General features: G+C 36.4%; 1 protein-coding gene across 2 annotated transcripts in view; it reads left to right on the forward strand.

Annotated features, from left to right (window-relative positions):
* Positions 1 to 14,033, forward strand: part of LOC106873594 (low-density lipoprotein receptor-related protein 6) — a 699,058-nt gene that overhangs the window by 656,455 nt on the left and 28,570 nt on the right. For both annotated transcript variants that reach the window (XM_052965592.1, XM_052965587.1), the window contains exons 16-18: positions 2,956 to 3,146; positions 11,383 to 11,589; positions 12,755 to 12,874. In XM_052965592.1, the coding sequence (XP_052821552.1) occupies positions 2,956 to 3,146; positions 11,383 to 11,589; positions 12,755 to 12,874 (518 nt within the window). The remainder of the gene's footprint in view (positions 1 to 2,955; positions 3,147 to 11,382; positions 11,590 to 12,754; positions 12,875 to 14,033) is intronic.

The raw sequence follows: 14,033 nt of genomic DNA on the forward strand, positions 1-14,033 counted from the left end.
GTGTATGCCAGTTGGGAGATACTTGTGGTCTTGTAGCGCAGTACTTGAAATTTTTTTGCATTGAACTGCATATTATTTTGCTCTGCCCACTCATATATTGCATTTAGGTCATTCTGCAGGCTTACAATATCATCAGGATTCTTTATTGCCTGAGATATCTTTGTGTCATCAGCATAGCTAGTGACAGTGGCTCTCCGAGTGACCGTGGGCATGTCCAGAAGGGCCACTATGAACAGTAGTGGCCCCAGAACAGTTCCTTGTGGAACACCGCTCAATATTTGTGTTTCCCTACATAGTTCTGCATTGGCTGCAACTGTCTGACTTCTACCATTCAGGAAGTCATAACATATATATATATATATATATGGAGAGAGATTTCAATGAGAATTAAACTGACACATCTTTCTCTTCTAACCAAGTAACCATGTTAATGCTACAATAAATAGATATAGATGGTTTCATGTACAAATAAAGTGTTTATCAGCCAACAAAGTGTTTGTGATGTGATGTGTCCATCACATCATTTATCATGTAGTTTTAAAATAAACAACTATGCTAAACGCTACTGTGATTTTTTGTTTGTTTGTGTGTGTGTGTGTGTGTGTGTGTGTGTGTATGTGTGTGTGTGTGTGTGTGTGTGTAAGAGAGAGAGAGAAGGGGGTGCAATGAATATAATCCTTACAGACCGCCAACTTGTCAAACCGATGTAGCCAATGCTTAGCCTGAACCTCTACTGGTCAATGTCTGCAGGGGAAATGTGAACATGAATAAGCCAAAGGGGCCTTACAAAAGAGAGAATTCCATTAAATGTACTCAAAAAGTGGATGGTAATGGTATTAAGTAATGTGTTAGGCCTCTCCCCACTTTCCCACCAAAAAGAAAAGAAAGCATTAGACAGCATAAACTAATAAGAATTAACTCTAAATATATTGCATAAATACATTGTATAAATAACAGTTCAGAATGTTCATATATACATTAATAATCACTTTGCTTCAATAGTCAATTGAAACCTTTGATACATGACACCTCTACCTTGCAATGCCTTTCTAATATACTAACATATAAAAACACACTGTAAGTAAATACTATTATTATGTAAGGCCTAATTACAAATAAAGAAAGGCCTTTAAAAAAGAATTAACTGATATAACTGCCAGAAATATGGTACAAGTGAAACCAGAGACACAGTCTTTGAGGATACATTTGTACTTACAATGATAAGCAAAGCATTTTTGAACAATATAATTTAAAATCAGAATTTGTTATAAATTTGGCTTTTGTTCATATTATCATACTTTCTTGATAACATTTTTCTTGATTATCCAACTTGGAAAACTACCAATTTTCTGCATAAATTTTATATGCATAAGACTTTTCCTGTTTAAAAGACAAAGAAATTTATTGATAATAAATTTCCCTTTCATCATGTAAAATGCAAGTGTAAACAAGTAATATGCCATTGAACAGGATAAATAAATTGTTTATCCAGAGAGTGGAATTGAAAAAAACTCAGCAAACCATAAACATAATGTTTCAGGTATATTGAACCACCTATTCCAAAGTGTAACAAACCAAAATTATTATCATTAATATCAAAAGAATCATATTAACATAACAAATGGTGCTTACAGAAATCATTCATTGATACTTTCAGCTAATCCATATTTTTAAGTGCCTTTTCTTTAATTATTCTTTTTATTATGATGCTAAAATGTTGTTGTCGTATAAGTAGTTTAATTTTTTTTTTTTGTTTAATTTAGTCTTAAGAAAGAGCTTGTGCTTATAGCCATTGCAGGCTTTCTGAGATTGGTGTGATTACTGCCATCAACACCCTTCTAGAACATTTGTATGTTGATGGCTGCAAGAAAGACATGTAACTGAGAGTGATTTGCAAGGGATCAAAGTTATGGAGGAAGTTACTGGACATAGTAATTAGTGTATGGACTGGGGTATGTGATCCACTATAGGTGACAAGATTGGGAGAGATGAGTTAAGAAGTATTTAGGTAGAGGTGGCATGGCACCAACCAGTTGTGGAGAACTGAGGTCATTGTAGTAGTTGTAAAAAAATGGGCAGAGATGAGCACATCTGTGGGCCAGAGGTTGGAATATATTGGTGAGTGGCCATTCAGTGTAGTTTGTTTTGTCATATTGAGGATATATGATCACTTGAAGATGTTGTTGTTGTTAAGGCTGCTCAACAAGAGCAGTGGTACAGCACAACTGAGGCAGTTATTCTGGTTGCAAAATTTTTAGAGGCACAAAATTTCAAAAGAAAACTATAAAATAGCAATAATGATTTTTAAAAACGGGTGTAGCCTTCCCAAGGTGCACTGATTCCCAGGCACTGGCTACCCACACAACTTGAATTGACTGGATGTTTGAAACTTCAAGGGCAAACATGGATATGAGAACAGCATTTTGGATGAGTTTTGGTTGGGCAATTTACATGCCATTCAGAATATGGCTCAATATCAAAAATGTTGCTCCATTAGAGCCACCAGAATTTGTAATGAATTTGAGGGTTCCTGTTTCATATCATTTGTGTTTAACAGGTGTACAATAAGGTTTTCTTGATGTGTATAGAGATTGAGTCTGTATTTGGATCATACCAGAGTTTTTAGTATGTGGCTCAGAGAGAGATCCATCAGTGCACACAACCCTGAAGTAAGATCTGCTGAAAGCCACCAATCCAAGAGACTGATTCTAGTTAAGAAGAATATTACAATATTAATAACACTCAAATTAAGCCAATTATCATAGATATAATCCAAGTCAGATAATAAACTTTAGTGAATTTCACAGTTTTAAATTAATGTCCTTTTTTCCTCTTTTGATTTTCTTATGGTGTGATAATTATAAATAAAGATACAAACATTCAATTGTAGTGTAACCATCACTAAATGCAAATCTAATTCAAATATAAATATTTTTGTTTGTTTTAAAAATTTAGTATTATATTTTGGAGTGAATATGGACTGAAATCTGGAAAAGCTGGTGTTTACCGATGCCACACAAACTGCCATCGACATAAGACAGTAATGGCAGAGAAACTACAGTGGCCCAACAGCCTGGTCATCCACAAAAATGAATTGTATGTTGCTGATGGTTTTCATGGTCGCATTTATGTCATGGATTTCAAAGGTCAGTTTATTGTCAATATGTCTTCTTCATGATTACATAAAAAAAAAAACTAATGTAATAAGAGTGAACCCTCCTACAGACATTCTCTTTGCTGTGCTTCTCTTGCCATTTAGTTCCAATCAAAGTTCACTGTGAGACGTTTCTTTTCAATCTGAGGATGAGAGGAAAAGCAGTGCCCAAAGCTTACATTTTCTTTTTTAGATTTTTTTTGTCAGTTCAGTTTTTGTATAAAACTTCCTTCCACCCCACTATTTCTGGATTGCCTTTCCTCTCTCTTCTTTCACATAGTCACTTAACCTGTTACATTTAACAGTAGAATTCCTGGCAAACCACACGTTACCATTTTACAACAAATTGAACTGTGCAATCCTGGATACAATGTCAAAAACTGGGATGATAATGGCTTAAATGCCTTGATCACCGGTCTACTGGATAAGGACTGGTCTAGGGCTAAACAAACAACAATAACAGCAACAATAACTTGCTGTTGTTATTGAGATTTCAGGAATTAATTTTCATTTTTACCAATAAGAGAGCTATTTCATGGGCATTTGACCAAATAGAAATAGTGACCTTAACCCTTACAAATTACCTCCTACCATCTTAAAAAGAAAGGAGACATTACACAATGTAGTCTCGAAGTTGAATATGAGAGGAATCAAATGTAATGTGCAAAAAATATTACTGCACTTGTATGGATATGTGATGCATAAGGAGGATGCTAGAAATACTAAATCCTTGAACTGGATGGAATCTGTGATAAAGGAGATTTAGGAAAACTCAAGAGAAAGAAATGACGACCGATCTTAAGAAGTCAAACCGGAAGAAGGAAATAAAAAGAACCATGATGATTGGCAACACATGGTGCTGGAAGTGAACCACCCACTGGTACAATATTGTTGTGAGGAGGGCAGCGAGCTGGCAGAATCATTAGCACGCCGGGCGAAACGCTTAGTAGTATTTCATCTGCCATTACGTTCCGAGTTCAAATTCTGCCAAGGTCAACTTTGCCTTTCATTCTTTCAGGGTCAGTTAAATAGTTACTAGTTTCACACTGGGGTCAATGTAATCAACTTAATCCCTTTGTCCTTATTTGTCCCCTCTATGTGGGCAATAAAGAAATAAATATTGTTGGTAAAAGAATGGGCAATAAAGAAATAAATATTGTTGTTGAAAGAATGGTAGTTGTTTTTCTCACCCATTACATGCCTATTAGCCTTTTTCTTCTGCCCACTCTGTTACCTTTTCTTCTATCAGTCACCCCCTGTCCTAGTCTCTGTTTCATGTTGTCTGTGTAATGAGGGATAGCATTTGATCTATCCATATCCAATCCCTCTACTTCTTTCCACCTTCATCTATCTACCACTGTACCTGCTTCCATTATAACATCTGCATAATGAAGAATAGTATTAGATCAGTCTTTATTCAGTACCCCTTGCCACAATCCCTCATGGGATTTTTCATTGTCTTTTACCACTCTCACCTTCACTCATCCCTATTGTTATTCCTCATTTGCTCTTTCTTACTACACCCCACCTTTAATGCTATCCTATCAGGCTTGCCATAGAGTTTTCTATTCAATCTCCTCATCAACAACCAATATGTTGCAATCAGTGTCTCCTCTTACCATCCTTTCACTCATATCACTCTACTCCTCCCTATCACACTCATATTCATACTTTCTCTTCTTTCACTGACATGGCCATCACCCACTTCTGTTCACACTTTCAGTCATGTCTACCTCGAAAAAGTGGAGACAACCTCGAACAGATAGATTTTTTAAGACTGGCAGAGTGCAAGGCAACCACTCTAGAAAGAGCAAGAGAAAAATAGCAATAGAAATGGGTATGGTTGAAAGAGGTAGATATCAATGAAGAATCGAATGAAGGAGACAGATGGTGAGTAGTAAAGGAAGAGGACAATAGAGGGATCTGAATAAGGACTGGTCTGAAGCTATTCTGCATTCTACCATGAGAAAATGCATCCATTACACTCTGCAAAGTGGTTGGCAATTGAAGGAAGATATTGTGGAATAGAGAGAACTTTAACCTCATTGGGGACATGAACAATCTGTCTAGTGCTTGTGCTTTGATAAAATGCATTCAGTACACTGAATAAGGGAGTGAGTATTAGAAAGGCTACCCAGCTGTAGAAAGTAGTCCAAAAAATGGAATATACAAGTAAGACAGTCCTCCAGCCCATTTAGAAGAGCATTAACTCTGAATACCAGCTAACTTGGACTGTTACCTCACATCCAACTCATGCCAACATGGTCAACATGTAAAATAGTGATGATAGCTATTACTATTATGCTTGCATGTTTGTATAGCTATGTACCTATGTTTCCACATTTGAGTTAATTACATACCTATATTTTGTACGTCTACCTACCTTTGCACGTTTGAATAACTATTTACCTATGTTTCTATATATGTATAGCATTGAATCTTATGTTTGTATTGATAATTATGTACATACATTTATATTTCTATGTAATTATGTGTCGATACATGTATGTTTGTAATGCAAAAGTAGCTGATGGTGCAGTGTTACTGTGTGTTTGAATGTGAAGATTTAAAATGGACAAATATACAGGAAATAAGTATTGCAATATTTAAAATATTGATTAAATTTTTCATTTGTATATTTTTAAAGTGGATAAAATTAAAACTTTAAATGGGGATTATTTTAAAGAGAATTAAATTCTTTCCTCGTGATAGATTTTAATAAAATAAGATTTCTCTTAAAAATAATAATAAATAATAACAATAACAACAACAACAACATCAGTATTAATAACAAGAAGAATGGTAATTGTAAGGCAGAATCATTAGTGAATCAGATGAAATTTTTAGCAGCATTTCTTCCAGCTCTTTACATTCTGAGTTCAAATTCTAACAAGGACCACTCTGCCTTTCATCCTTTCAGGATCAATAAAATAAGCACTAGTTATGTACTGGGGTCAATGTAATAGACTAGCCCCTCATTCCACAGAACTTGCTGGCCTTATGTCAAAATTTGAAATTGTTATCATCATCATTATTATTATTATTCATTATTAAGGCGACAAACTGGCAGAATCATTAGTGTGCTGTATAAAATGCTTAGCGGTATTTCGCCTGTTGCTACGTTCTGAGTTTAAATTCCATCGAGGTCAATTTTGTCTTTCATCCTTTTGGGGTCAATAAATTAAGTACCAGTGAAATACTGGGGTTGATGTAATCGACTTGTCCCATCCCCCAAAATTTCAGGCCTTGTGCCTATAGTAGAAAGGATTATTATTACTATTATTATTATCATTATTATTATTATTATTATTGTTGTTGTTGTTGTTGTTGTTTTATTTCTCAGAGTGCTCAGTCTTGTTTGTTCTGGTTTGTTCTGTGAGAGCAGGCAGCAGCCTGTTGTCAGAGGTCTCACAGGGTCTCTTTCCATGCATTATAATCTTTGATAATTGATTGTTAATTATTGTGGAAGACATCCAACATCTAAAAGCAGTCTTAAAATCCTAGCTGTCCCCAACAGAGCAGTTTTTTGAGCTTGCTCTGCTCTCATGTCAATTCTGATTTCTCTGAAATATTTCTTGAACTTGGTGGTTAGTGCTCTGAGTGCCCCTGCAGTTACTTGGATGACAAACACTCTCCTCATAGTTCACATTCTTGCAATTTCGTCCTTTAGTAGCCTGTACTTTTCAATCTTTTCTAGTTCTTTGTCATTTATGTGTGCATCCTCAAGTACTGCAATGTCTATAATCTTGGTTTCTAGTTTTCCTTTATCAACCACAACACTGTCTGGTCTCCAAGCATTAATTAGGGAGTCACATTGGATTGTAAAATCCCACTGTATCTTGTATTCATTGTTCCCAGGGACTCCTTCTGGTTCATGTTTGTACCATTTCCATGCTCTGTCCAGGCTGTACTTTTCACATAGTCTCCAGTGAACAAACTTAGCCACATTATCATGCCTCCTTTTGTAGTGTTTTTCTCCCAGCTTACTGCACACTCTCAAAGATTGTTTTGTTTATATGTGAGATTGTTATTATTATTATTATTATTATTATTATTATTATTATTATTATTATTATGCAAATAACATTGAAAAACTGTATACTTAAGACAAGAAGTTGGCAAGGGACTAGTATGTGTCAGAGAACAGTTTAAGAAAGTAGCTATTAATGTTGCCCAAATCATATCAATTCCCAAGAAAGCCTGTTGTTACTTATCTTCAATTCTTAAATTCTATCTTTTCATTTTATCTAGACAGGTAGTGTGTTAAATTTGATTTAGAGAAAATACAATCATATCCCACTTTCCTGGCTAAGACTCAGCAAAGTTGTTACATTATTCCACTCCTTCAATATAGTTATTGTCCCATGGTAGTGTGTGAGGTTTGAAGATGATACTACCCTACTGCAGTATTCAGATAGCAGAATCTTTCATAAATAGGATAAAGTATTCCAAAACTGCAATGTATGCTTGTTTTTTGTGTTGTTTATTGAAAGGACTACTGGTTGGATGTGAGCTAGATTATTGTTGTTGTCATCAACGTTGCTGTCATCACCATCAACCAGGAACTATGACCTTTTATTCAAAAATAGTCTCAGACTACAATACCTGTTATGTCCTTCCTTTTATTTAAAGACAATAGGGTATAACTTCAGTCTGTGCTCGACCCAAAGAGAAATACTGCAGAATGACATATCTCACAAACCAACCACACTTATTGATATCGTCCAGGAATCTCCACATTTCTGCACACTATCAGGCTTATGTCTCTTGCAGCATATAGATCTTATAATGATGATGATGATGACAATGACGATGATAACAATGGCAGTGGTTTATAATTAAGGCACAAGGCCAGCAATTTTGAGGGAAGACAATTAGTCAATGCTGTCAACCCCACTACATGACTGATAATTTTGGCCCTGGAGGAATGAGGGGGAAAGCCTACCTTGGGAAAAATTTGAACTCAGAATATAGTGCTGAAACTAGATACCACAAGGTATTTTGTCCAACTCGCTAGCAGTCTTGCCATTTAATAAAGATATTTTCCACTATAGGCACAAAGTCTGAAATTTTGTGGGAAGGGCTTAGTCAATTATATTGTCCCCAGTGCTTGATCAATACTTATTTCATTGACCCAAAAGGAGGAAAGGCAAAGACAACCTCAGCAGAATTTGAACTCAGAACACAAAGACTGACAAACTGTCACTAAGCATTTTATCTGACATGCAAACAATTCTGCCAGTACGCCACCTTAATAATAATAATGAGAATACTAATAATAATAATGGTTTCAAATTTTGGCACAGAGCCAGCAATTTCAGGGGAGGGGTTAAGTCAACTACATCAACCTCAGTGTTCAACTGGTAATTATGTTATCAATCCTGACAGGATCATGGCAGCATTTGAACACAGAATGTAAAGACAAGAAACACAGCTAAGCATTTTGTCCGGCTTGCAAACAATTCTGCCAGCACACCACCTTAATAATAATAATGATAATAATAATAATAATAATAATAATGATCCTTTCTGCTAAAGGCACAAGGCCTGAAATTTGGGAGGAGGAGAGTAGTTGATTACATCGATCCCAGTGTTTCACTGGTACTTAATTCATTGGCCCCAAAAGGATGAAAGGCAAAGTCGATCTTAGCAGAATTTGAACTCAGAACATGGCGATGGGCAAAAAACCACTAAGCATTTCGTCTAGCATGCTAATGATTCTGTCAGCTCACCGCCTTATAATAACAATAACAATAAATGCCCTGATGCAGTACCAGGCAGTGGCTCTCATGGCTTCTGATCTTAACTGATTGGAAGCGTTATCATGTACATTGTTTTGTCTTGGTATAAAAGATGGGTTACAGCAAATATTCTGCTCAGTATCACAGATTTGCTTTTCAGTTGTTTCACCTCAACCAGTTGAGCATGTCCCTTAGTGGCTGATGATATATGCACCTCTGATCACAAGCAGTAGTTGGGGGGACTATAGCTATGTGTTGAAAAGAATTCTTTGGGGTTTGGATAATTCACCTTTGGAAACATGGGTGTTTCGTTCAACATCCTTCAGCAACCCTTATTCAGGGACCTTTTGAGTGGGATAGGCTACTCAACCTGAAGAAAATTCTAATTGGGCCCCCACCTGCAAGGTCATGCACTGTTTATCTTGACATGAGATCACCGTGTCACACACATATGGTTATGTTGCATGTGCCTGGTGTACCCTTATCAGATGAGTAGTCATGATAGGTATACTGGGTCTTGTATATTTTACCCCAGTGTCACTTTGATGGCATGCATTGCTCTCTCACTCAGTATAAACAATGGCAACATTAACAAGCCCTCCTACTATTTCTGTTCATTCATTACATACCCTTTCCTTCTCCTCTCACTCTCCCTTTCCAATCCTTGCTCTCACTTCACTTATACCTCCCTGTAACTTGAATGTACCCCACTCCATCACATCGTTATTGTCTTCCCTCTCCCTTCTCTCACTCTCTCGCTCTTCTTTCTCCTCTCACTCTCTCTCCTTCTGAGGTAGTCATATATCTCCTTTACTGCAAGATGACAATCTCTGTCCCCTTACTCATACTCTAGCCTCTCATCTGACCAAAAACTGCTTCTGTCAATACTACTCCCCCACTCATTTGAGGGATCTTGTCTCACAAGTCACTCAGTGACCTCACTGCTGCTGGCACCTCTTAAAAAGAACATAGTGCACTTTATAAAGTGGTTGGTGTTAAGAAGGACAACCAGCTGTAGAAACTATGCCAAAGCAGACAGTAGAGCTTGGTGTGATCTTCTGACTTGCCAGCTCCTGTCAAACCGTTCAACCCATGCCAATATGGAAAATGGACGTTAAATGATTATGGCGGTGGTGATGGTGGTGGTGGTGGTACTGCTGCTGCTGCTGGGTGGTAGTGGTGCTGGTGGTGGTGGTGGTGGTGGTGCTGCTGCTGCTGCTGCTGCTGCTGAGTGGTGGTGGTGCTGGTGGCGGCATTGGCGGCGGCAGTTATTATTATTATCATTATTATTATTATAGTTATGTGGAAACATGTGAAAATAAATCTTTAATCTCTTTAGCATTTCTAGAAAGATTTCAGTAATGAGCAGCTGATTATTTACTGAGATAAGTAGAGATGAATAAACAAGTTTTATAGCTGAGATTATTCCTCTGACACACAACATACAAACTTCTGTCGATGTGAATTAATTCCAGCTGAAGTAACCATAGTTTTCAACTTTTCCGAAAATGCAAACAAAGCATTGGAAAGGATTTGTGTACAGAGTCTTAACCAGTCCATTTAACTGAATACTTCTTGTCAAATTAATAGCCACTATGGAAAATGATTAGTGATATGAAAGACATTTAGCTGTAAAAGGTATTGTGGTTAAGAAGCTCATTTTGCAATCACATAGTTTCAGGTTCAGTCTCATTGCGCTACACCTTGGGCATGTATCTGCTACTATAGCCCTGGACCAACCAAAGCCTAGTGAGTGAGTTTGGTAGATAGAAACTGTGTTGGCGAGCTAGCAGAAACGTTAGCATGCAGGGTGAAATGCTTAGCGGTATTTCGTCTGCTGTTATATTCTGAGTTCAAATTCCGCCATGGTCGACTTTGCCTTTCATCCTTTCGGGCTCGATAAATTAAGTGCCAGTTACGCACTGGGGTCGATGTGATCGACTTAATCCCTTTGTCTGTCCTTGTTTGTCCCCTCTGTGTTTAGCCCCTTGTGGGCAATAAAGAAATAAGAAACTGTGTAGAAGCCGGTTGTATATGTGTGTCTTTGCATTTGTTTTTTTCCCCAACCACAGCTTGACAACTGGTTTTGGCTTGTATGTATACCCTGTAACTTAGCAATTCAGCAGAAGAGACCAGACTAAAACAATATGTACTGGGGTCAGTATTTGTTGAAGGAAACCCTTCAAGACAGGGCCCCATCATGGTTGCAGTCCAATGACTAAAATATTTATAAGCGTTAACTAGTTTTTGTGTGTGCCTGATGAACGAGAACCATGATGGGTAGCACATGCTGGGAGACCCATCCAACCAACGTCTGCATGAACAAATAGACATGGTGGTGGTGGTGATAATGATGAGGACTACTACTACTACTCTCACCACATTGCTATATTTTTGAAGTTCAGTCAGAGATTTTCTTTTCAGATTCTGCTTCTAAATTTGATTGACATGATTAGAACTGCATCCATTCTTTATTCTTACATTCAGGTGGCAAAAGAAGAGAACTCTTGTATTTATCCAAGAGTATGGATCACATTTTCGGCCTTCAAATCTATGAACACTTGCTGTTCTACAGTCGCTGGTATGAACCAAGTGTCCACATGGTTGACATGATAACTGGTAAAGATGAAATATTTATTGATCACCTCACTCAGCCAACTGCTATCGTAGTTCACCATCCGTCCAATATAAACGGTAAGTAATCATTACTCTGTAAGTCCTCTGATACTCATGTTAGGGAATGAAATTAAGTTAAAACTCCTTTACTTGTGAGGTTCAATAATAAATAACAATAGAAGATTATTACACAGTTTTCAAATGTTCTGAAAGATTCCATAATTCTTCAACTACCTGCATGACCGTACTCCGACACACACTCCCATCAACACATGCTCCTACATGCATACAGTGTATTTATCTATTGCCTATAGTTAATATAAAGTGTTGGGGGTTAATACGTAGAGAAGCTAAGTTATACCTTATTCACCACACATGTTTATATCAGCCTAATTCTATCACAGCAGAATGGCTAACCTCTTCTGTTATACCAAGCTGACAGTATTAATTTTGACAGTTCTGTCATATAGTGGCTTCAGCACTTTTGGTGAACCTTACATAGAAAACATTAGGTTATATAAATCGTTCTTCACAGCCAATAACCACCAATACTAACACTCTTAACATCACAACCAATTATATTTACTTATTTTTGCAGAGGGAAAAAAAAAATTACTAAATAATAACGGTTTAACAGCTTCTGCTTCTTTTACAGAACACATTAAATCAGTATTGTTCCTCGGACCCTCAGGGAATGTACTTACTTCTGATGTTTCTTGCCACAGGTTTCCTTCATATCATTTCCATATCCTTCAGTCTTACAGCCTCAGGTTACTAATCTATCTTCTCACAACAATAAATTACTTTTACCAATGATCTACCAACTTGAGATTTACCAAAATCTTTTATGCTTACTTTCACAATCCAGCAACAGCAACATCTTTTGCAGTTTTATTTCACCTTATTCTTCAGTCTTTAATAGTATAGAGCAGAGATAAGCTTCCAGTGAGCCAAGTCTATAACCTGGTTTTGATCTTTGGCTTTACCTCACATCACTACCTTACAAAGGCATGAACATCATGCAATCTCATCTCCCCTGCCTAATAAATCTGAGAAGTAAATAATAAATGAAAATCAATAATTACTCTAAGACTGTTCGATCATAGTGTACATGAAACATTTTTTTTTTTCTGGATGCCATCAGCAACAGACCAAAACTAACATAACCCATCACCACCATCACCAGTCTTGATATAATTACATCCATTTTCTGGTCTCCAAACTCTCATTCTTATGCTTTCAGAGAGCAGTTTTTGCAACACAGATAAAAATGACTGCAAAGGTATGTGTGTCCCAGTGCCACATAACTATCACTGTACCTGTGACCCTGGATATCAATTAACTGAAGAGAAATGTATAAAATGTAAGTTATCTTTCTGCCATTTCCACATCAAGCTGTTTCTTTTCATTTTATATAGTTTAGTTTTGCATTTCAGAAATTATTTCTCATTTGTTAAACAGATGTAAATATTTTGATGTCTGGGATGAGTTAATGTTAATACAGCTATAATTGCTCAGACTATTAATCTCATGTTTAGAGACGAAATATTATTACATGCATCAATAGATTAAAGTGTTACTTCACTTGGTTTTAAAATTAAAGTTCCCTAGATCACATCTGGTCCAAGTACTGTGTACATTTGCTGAAGAATGAAAGAATGAAATGTATTGTAACTGCTAAAGATAAAATTAATGCTCATAAAAATTATAATTATATTAAACAAAACGTTTGTGTTGATACACAAACTGAGCATAAAAATATAAGAGAACTGTCTAGGCCATCAGGCATTCACATTTTCATGTTCTAACTGTATATTTGCATAAAGATACTCCATCTAACAAATAAACACATATCTAATGTTCAGTCCTAGTTTACTATTCAATAATAGGAATTAAAATTTTTAATTATTTCTCAAAAGAAACCGTAAATAATATTTGACTAGCAAAGAAGACTGTGATGTATGTTCAGATGATATAAAGTCTGTCAATTAATGCTCTGAGGAGGAGAATGGAGACAAACTCATTACCTCATCAGGTCCCTGCTCTTGATTATTTGGTGAGACTACTACTGTCAGCTAATGTTTAATTGTATATATCGAAAGCTGGGTATCAGAGTAAAAAATGAGGGGACTACCAGAAGAATGTCATTTGAGAAGAGAAGGGTAAGAATATGTAACAGAGTTGAGTCAGTTGATAAATTTGACTGATAATGCGACACAAAAGAGTTGAAAGTTAATGCAACAGAAACTGCCCTTGCTATAACCAAGTTCACTCTCAGTGTAATAGGGTTGACCTTCAATGTCTAGAATTAACCCTCAATGACACAAACCTAACTGTTTATGTAACACAGTTGACTGTCAATGTAATGCAATCTTCTATACTATGACTGAGTTGAATGTCAATGGAACAAAATTAACTCTTAATGTAACAGAGTTAATAGTCAACATAACAGAGTTGACTATCAATATAATATAACTGATTGTCAATGAAACAAAGTTGAACATCAGTATATAATTGACTAT

The sequence above is a fragment of the Octopus bimaculoides genome, chromosome 1 (assembly GCF_001194135.2).
Source record: "Octopus bimaculoides isolate UCB-OBI-ISO-001 chromosome 1, ASM119413v2, whole genome shotgun sequence".
NCBI classification, from domain to species: domain Eukaryota; kingdom Metazoa; phylum Mollusca; class Cephalopoda; order Octopoda; family Octopodidae; genus Octopus; species Octopus bimaculoides.